The sequence below is a fragment of the Vanessa atalanta genome, chromosome 8, assembly GCF_905147765.1.
Source record: "Vanessa atalanta chromosome 8, ilVanAtal1.2, whole genome shotgun sequence".
Taxonomy (NCBI): domain Eukaryota; kingdom Metazoa; phylum Arthropoda; class Insecta; order Lepidoptera; family Nymphalidae; genus Vanessa; species Vanessa atalanta.
In genome coordinates this window covers 7143131-7151165 of record NC_061878.1, presented here as the reverse complement: position 1 = coordinate 7151165, position 8035 = coordinate 7143131, and the positions used below count along the sequence as shown (strand labels likewise).

The following is an 8035-nucleotide window of genomic DNA, read 5'->3' as shown; positions in this document are numbered from 1 at the left end:
ACCGTAAATTTTACAATGCTTGAGAATTCTACAATTCCTTGAGAAATTTTCCCGTCAAAACTTGTAGTCCAACTGTTGTAAAATACGAAAATACGACAAAAAATATATATTAACCTATCCATTAATTTTAATGGTTACGAAGGCCGGCTCGACTGTTACTTGATTTGGATTAATACTGCATAGTCCAGTCATTATATACAAACACAGGCCGAGAAATACAAATGAACTGAGGAGGCTGATTAACTAAGTAATCTTATATCTTTTGCTAGTACATACTTTTTTCCTATTTCTTATTTAAACATCAGAAGCAGTAATAGTTTCGATAATAGTTTCGTCAAAATTGAAAACGCTAGTTTTTCGCAAATCCATAGTGAATATCATAGATTAATAAAGTACTCAACCAATAATATCGCATCAATTTGCTGTCAAATGTTGTTTATTTGGCTTTTCTCCTATTATATTTGGAATAGAGTATACATAGTAAATTTTCTGAAATTCTTTTCTAAAACCACCTACATTAACCAACAATAATGTATGTAAATGATCTTTAGTGGTAACTAATTAGTTATTAGTCTATTTGATCAAAAAAATATCGAATAAACCTTAGGACCGGCCAATTATTCCATTTATTTCTCATCACTCATACTATCTGAAATAAATATTTTCAAAATTCGAAAATTAATTAATTAAATATATATGTAGTTGGTAAAAGTTTAAGACAAGCTTAAAATAAAATATGTAATAATATCATTAAGATATTTTATTTTCACAAAACATTTATTATCTTTTAACAAATATCTTTGGATAGAGAGTATCTTACACCATGTACACAAACACCAATACAGATAAGATATTTTAAATATTACACACATTAAATATTTATTCAATTATAAATGCGTCACAGATAAATTACTGGACTTAATATATTTCAATATAGGTATTGTATACTTTATCATAATATTATAAATTTCATTATAAAATTTATTTAACAATATTTTTTTTGGCATGAATTAATTAAAATTTATATAATTAGTAAATATACGAAAAAAATCAATTGGAATGAGTATTCGAGTATTTTATCAATAGTGTTGAATTTAAAGTTTCAAGAATGATGTTTACTTGACTATGTATTATTGGTATGTGGTCGAAGCATGGTGCTCTGGCCAGCAGGTTCTACAAATATGGTGGCAGAACCTTGCATCCACGGTTCGCCGTCCACTTGCATAGCGCAACTGCCCTCCAACTCAATCTTTAAAAAATAATTTGCATTTAAAAATACATTTAAGAATTCTGAATACTTATGACAATATCGGTGCATTTAAAAAAATATGGTGGAAAGCCAACATTCCCACTGGATATGACTTTTTAAAGATACATTGTGGTTTTTTTTTAATAACACTAAAATGTTGTTAAATGAACAGTATAAATACGTACTTGTACATGAGATGTCTGTGTAAACCGATATGGTTCTGCTAAGCCGCACTGAAGTCGAGCTATATGGAATGACGACGATACGCCTACCACCTATAAAACAATAGAATATAAGGCAAGTAAAAATATTTTTTACGTTTCAAACGTTCTATTTACAAAGTTATACACTCTGTAGCGAGATATTGGAGCTGAGGTTACCTTCACAATAGCTTTTTAACCGACTTAAAAAAAGAGGTTATCACTTCGACATGTATGTGTGAAACATTGTTAGAATTGAATTATATTTGAATGTAATGATCCATTTAGCCTTTCAAGCACGTGTGCTTAATTTCGTAAGTGTATGTTTTTTTGTCCCCGAATTTCTAGAAAACTAAAAGTCGTATCAAGGTGATCATTTTTTACTTAAGTTAGGTACACTTTAACTTAGGGATCAGTGTAAATTTCATTAAAATCGGTCCAGTAGTTTCAGAGGTATAGGTAAATTATTCGTTAGAAAATATGGGTAGGTAGTATTTTTATGTAATTCCATGAAGTTGATGCAAAAGTCCAAAAGAGTGTGTTTGGTACTACTACTTTACGAACTACTGAAGGGATAAATTAGAAATTTTGTACTCTTTGTCCCAAAATTCCTGCAATAAAATAATTTATAAAAAAAATAATCCGACTTCAAAATTAGAAACTAATTCTAAAATATACCTAATTCAGTACACGTCGAAAATTTTTTTCAGGTCAATGCCTCCATTGCCAGCCAGCAACAGACGTGTGTTAATATTGAGCATGAATATTTGTTACTTATTAAGTACATTTTAAATTTGTGTTTGTTGTGCTTTCTTCTAGGAAACTACAACTTAGACCCAACTACAGTTCTGTTAATTCTCGACGTCTACACACAACTCGTACTTCCATAATCTATTAATTCAAAACAAAAAAATTAAAACAATTACCTCCAATTTTCCATCATCTACGTATTGCTCGCCAACATCATCTTCACTGCCTAAACCTATAATAATAAATGTAATATAAATTATACATATATGTACTTATTTACCGTCCATTTAAAAAAAAAATAGATATACATCATACATATATATTTTAATATACTTTATCTTTACAAAGAGACGGCAACCTAAGTCTCTCGAGAGGGATCAGGGGAAAGAGCAATACAGCCTTAGGTTTTTAGAACCGGGTAATGTAACACTGCAAACTCCGGATTGCTACTGTTAATTACCTGTTTTCCGAAAAAACGACTCGGAATTCAATAAATAATCAATGAAATGTCAGTAGCACATAATATATATAATGTCTCACTCCAGAGATCCACGCCGGCGCCCCAGGAGGGGATGTTGAGCACGACGAGCGCCTGCAGCGGCGGCAGCGCCAGCGCGCGCGCGGCGTGCGGCCCCACGCGCACGCGCAGGCGCCGCTCCAGCCCGCCGCAGCCGCCGTCGTCCAGCGCGCGCCCCACGCCCAGCAACGCGTACGCCAGCTGCCGGCGCGGCCACGAGGGCTCATTCAAATGTAAACTTGCTCGAAACTAGCGTGAATTACTATCACTTCCGACGAAGGCACTTGCAAGCGATAAGCGTGCTGGTGATGTGTATATCCCTAGATTAAAACGAAGCAAACCCGTTCAGATGCAATCAGAGCGCGCCACGCCTCGGGTAGCACATCAAAAAGCAAATAAAATTGTTGATTATTCAGTGCAATCATAATGAGCGTGCTTATTAGTAGTAATAGTACAAGAAAGTACTTAGTCACAATGAGCATAGAAATATATATTATATCTGTTATGTAGCCAACGCACATTAATTTCGATTATAGTATTATAGATCAGAGATATGTTTCGTAGGTAGACGCTTTTCTGTTCACTAGTAAATGTACACATGTGTTAGGGAATCCTGAAAGAATAACATCTGGATGAAATTTTTCAAGATTGAGGAGGCATAGTAAAAATATAATTGAGGATCTACTATTTAGTCGAAGGGTCAAACAGCACAACGGGGTTGAAATAGAATTGTTTACAGATGCTTTATCTTGTATGATTTCAGTCTGTGTGAGTCACTTTGGACGTACACCAAAAAGGAGCTGTAACGTAATACTTGTATTATTCTGCAAAACTTACGTAGTTCAGGTACCGGCTCGCGTACCGATAGAGGAACTGCGAGCGCGCGCGGTGGAAGTCGAGCGCGACCTGCGCGTCCACGCCCACGCTCGCGTAGTTGTACGCGAACAGCACGCGCTCGGGGCGCAGCCGGCCCAGCCGACCGCGCTTCGGCCTTATGGTTATCTTCCATCTAATTTAATTAAGCCATATTTCAAAAATCCGGACTAAATGGAACAGACCCCGAGCAGGAAGTATTTTTATTTTATTAAAAAGACAGAGATGTGAGATTAATAATTTGGATTAATAAAATATGTTTATAATAGTCTTGAAATAGAATTGTTATTATGCCATATATACCTGTCCAATATCTGAAGTTTTGCTTGTTTTAATGAACTTATTATAGAATGTGCATTTAAATTTGAGCATCCAGCGCCCCATCCAAGAGCTCGTGCTAGATCATTGCCAGTTCCCATGGGTAGAATTCCAACAGATGCCTGATTTCGAGAGTAAAATTGATAAAAGTATTGAATAAGGAAAATATAAATACAAAACAGTTCTAATAATACCAAAATAAATAAATTAATAGGGAAAAATAACAGTATGGCCCTATAAATTACTTACCTTAATATGTGGAGCTGAATGAAGTGTATTTAGCACCCAAGCAACAGTACCATCTCCACCTGCGACAAGGATTTTGCAGCGATCTGGTAACCACCTTATTACTTGTTCAGGCCCCATTAAACTGATGTCAATTATCTATAATCAGAGAAAATAATTTTCAGGAAAAGCTCTAATCTTCTTCATTTAGGCTCTATCTAACTTAATCTACCTGTATGCTAAATATATATTTAATGCATAGTTATTTTGCTTAATGATGTAAAAAATATACAAACTTGGAATTTTATCATAATAATAACAAATTATACACCAAACTTAATTTCATAAGTAATCATTAACCTGCAGAGGATTCAGAAGGCCTCGAAAAATTGATAGTACTTCATCACTTCTATTACTTCCCGACTTTCGGTTGGCTAGAAAAATTGAATTTTTTTTAAGAATCTCTTCATAGAACAAATTTGTTTAATTCTATTTACTTATTAGATACTAACCAAAAATTATTAATGGTTCCCAATCATTATCACTTTGTGGTTTTATACTAATAATTTTTCCCTTCTCAATGCGAACACTGGTTGGAGGAATAATTATGTCTCTATATTTAAAAAAATCACATTCCTGAAACAAAAACAAAAATAAAAAATATATCACAGATTGGATTTTATAATTGCTTACAAAATTACCTTTGATTTAATTTAAATATATATATATGTTTAAAATAAAACTATTATATTATTAGTTTACTGTATTATCACCTCTGTATCGCATAATACATTTTCCTGGGTCAATTTTGTTCTTTGACACCAGGAGCAAAAGTATTTTTTTATATTTTCTCCTTCTTCATGATGATCAGCAGTACTTCTTGAAACAGAGCCCACTAAAAGAATCAATAATTTTTATTTTATTTTAAAGATATAATACATGTATGCATTGTAACAAAAAGAAACTTACCATTAACCCACAGATGACAAAAAGGTTTTTCACAGGGCCATGTTATTTGTTTGCATCGAAACTTTTTATCTAATTCGCGATGGCATTTCTTGCAAGCACTCACTGCACAGCATTCACAAAAGAGACCAACTACAGGGAGCATGAGCTTACCACAAACTGTGCACTGAAATAATAATAATAATAACAACATTTATGTAAACAACAAAAGTTCTACCTATTAAATACAGCAAGTAACTTACGTAAATATTATATGGAATAGATTTATTGCATTCTATACTTCTCCATGTATGCCCACGCACTCGATATTTTGTTTGAATAAAAAGGTTATCGCCAGAGAGCGAACAAAAAATTCGGTAAACCAAGTAACTGAGAAATAAACCTCCGATCAAAAAATAATAATTAAAGTTAATATGATTTATACTTGCAATTGTGTTCATCGTTAATAATTTAAAGTCAATTTGCCAAATGGTCAAAAATTATACGTTTTATATTTCAAACATTGTCAAAACTAGCACGGAATATATTATATTTTAATTTTACTCATTAATAAACAAGAATTCAAATGAGTTTAAGGCAATAATAATAAAAACATTTAAATTTTTTTATTTAAAAATATTGACATTCCACAGATAAAAAATATTTTTAAAGTAATGTACAATAACATGTTATTAGCGATTTTTAATAGCTAAAGAGTAATAATAATTAGAAATTAAAGAGAATAATAATCATTATTATTATACAGCAAATATAATATTAAAAAAAATATTTTTTGTATTTTATTATTTGTATAGTTAGTGATAACTAGGGGCTTTTTATTAATAATAACTAATTACGAATCAAAAAATTAATTCAACCGAACAATGAAAAATAATTAAGAATGGATGAAATAGCTAATTCGACCGATGAATCTAAAAAAAACTAGTAGACCCCGTGGCAAAATTCTTAAGGATCTTGCATACAACTTTTAATATATAAATTTACCTCCATTAGGTTCAAGGTTTGCTTCGTATCAAATTTCATCAGTATTGGTTCAGTGGTCAGACAAACAGACAGAAAGTCAGAGTTACTTTCATATTTATACTATTAAGTATAAAGTATAGATTTATTTTCCCCAATTACCTTAAGTTAATTACATTTTAATTTCCTTCTGTTCCGGCGTGAATGTACGCAAGTTAAGCGCAAAATAAGGGAAATAATTATGTGAATACTTTAGTCATAGTAATTAGATTTTTATTTCTAGCGTAAAATATGTTTTAAGTTTTTAAGGACATTGACAGTTGTCAACTTGTCAATTTGCAAGTCACTGACAATAATTCCTCAATTATACATCTAAATAACAACAAACCCAATATCATACTTGTATGATAATACTTATTTTGTATAAAATTTAAAATCCTATTACATCATAATGTCTATTGGTACCGTTTACGAGAGAGCATATAAAGGAGATTTTAATCAAGTTAAAGTCAAAATAGATGAAGATGCATCCTTGGTAACAGTTCCGGATTCGGTAAGTTCAGTGAAATATATAGAATTTTGTTAAATATAATTTTACAATATTATTTTATTTTTTGTTTCAGAATAATCGTCTCCTTATACATTGGACAGCTTTAGGTGGTAATGAAAATCTATTAGATTATTTAATTGATGTAGGAAGCCCCGTTGACTGTGTTGATGACACAAACTGCACACCATTAATATTAGCATCTTCAGCGGGAAGATTACATGTGGTTAGGCTATTAATTGGTAACGGAGCTAATGTAAATCATAAAACAAATCGTGGACAATCATCTTTACATTATGCTTGTTCAAAGGGACACAAAGAAGTAAGTAGTACAATTATTATTATTCTTTTAATTATATTTCAGTTATTACAAAATTTAAAGTTAAATAAAAATTTCCAAATTGTATATAAATATACTGTTGTGCAAAACATTTCAGGTAGCAAAATATTTGATAGAATCTGATGCAAATATAAATGAAGCTGATATTTTAGGTGCTACACCACTTCATAGAGCTGCAGCTCAAGGCAGAACAGAAATAGTAGAACTTCTTTTAAAATCTCCAGATATTAAAGTAAATCTGTGTGATTCGACTGGTTGCACTGCATTGTAAGTCGTAATTTAATCTTATCTTTTATTGTAGTTGGATATTTTCAAAATGAGAGAGGATAATATATTAAAATTTAAGCAATAGTAAAAACTGTGAAACATTTTTGTAATAAGTAATAATGTATTATTTCATTATTCAAAGAATATATTTGTCCATTGGTAATAGAACCCCAATGGAATGTTTTTGGTACTAATAAAAACTCATGAAATAATTTTTTGCAGACATTTATCATGTGAAGAAGATAGAGAGGGAGCAGCCTGTATGTTGGTTAAATCAGGAGCAAGTATAGACATCAAAAACAAAGAAGGGAAAACTCCTTTAGATATTTACACTAATATGTTAAAAAAAACTCTTATTAACTTACTGGATTAAATGAAAAATTATGAAAAAAAACAATTGAATATCTTTTTCTAATAATGATATAACCCCTACCCACATTTATAAATATAATTGAAAAAAATATTTAAATTAGTGCATATATTGTAAATCAGGTAAAAGATGAAGACAGCATTTTGTTTTACAATTTTTAATATTTTTTTCTATTATGTACTTGACCACCAAGTGTTTTATAATAATAATATATTTTAACACTTTGGCTTTACTTAGTAGCCATGTAAAAAAAATAGTTGACAGACCAAATTAGTTATTAGGTTAAATTTTATAGTTTCTAATTGCATAATGATCTGTTAATAAAAAATATTCCCTTTGACATCAATCGGTATTTGTAATATTCCTATGAAATTGTTTTATATTTTACAATCGGCTCTGTATCAAATTTGCGCCAGTTAGTTTGACTAGGGCTCGTAGTCGTCGACATCTAAA

At 31.2% G+C, this 8035-nt stretch overlaps 2 protein-coding genes across 2 annotated transcripts; one reads left to right on the top strand and one right to left on the bottom strand.

Moving 5' to 3' along the window:
* Positions 1-808: 808 nt before the first annotated feature.
* LOC125065703 (diacylglycerol kinase epsilon) lies at positions 809-5662 on the bottom strand. Its single transcript, XM_047673476.1, has 12 exons — positions 5341-5662; positions 5102-5264; positions 4906-5027; positions 4645-4768; positions 4493-4566; positions 4157-4291; positions 3893-4029; positions 3554-3725; positions 2740-2917; positions 2376-2431; positions 1435-1524; positions 809-1249 (listed from the first exon to the last, which is right to left on the bottom strand). Exons 1-12 carry the CDS (start codon positions 5536-5538, stop codon positions 1124-1126), a joined length of 1575 nt encoding a protein of 524 aa, XP_047529432.1. The 5' UTR covers positions 5539-5662; the 3' UTR covers positions 809-1123.
* A 569-nt stretch (positions 5663-6231) lies between these two features.
* On the top strand, positions 6232-7606 carry LOC125065782 (26S proteasome non-ATPase regulatory subunit 10-like). The gene is made up of 4 exons (XM_047673600.1): positions 6232-6611; positions 6682-6927; positions 7043-7212; positions 7435-7606. Exons 1-4 carry the CDS (start codon positions 6510-6512, stop codon positions 7583-7585), a joined length of 669 nt encoding a protein of 222 aa, XP_047529556.1. The 5' UTR covers positions 6232-6509; the 3' UTR covers positions 7586-7606.
* Positions 7607-8035: the final 429 nt, after the last annotated feature.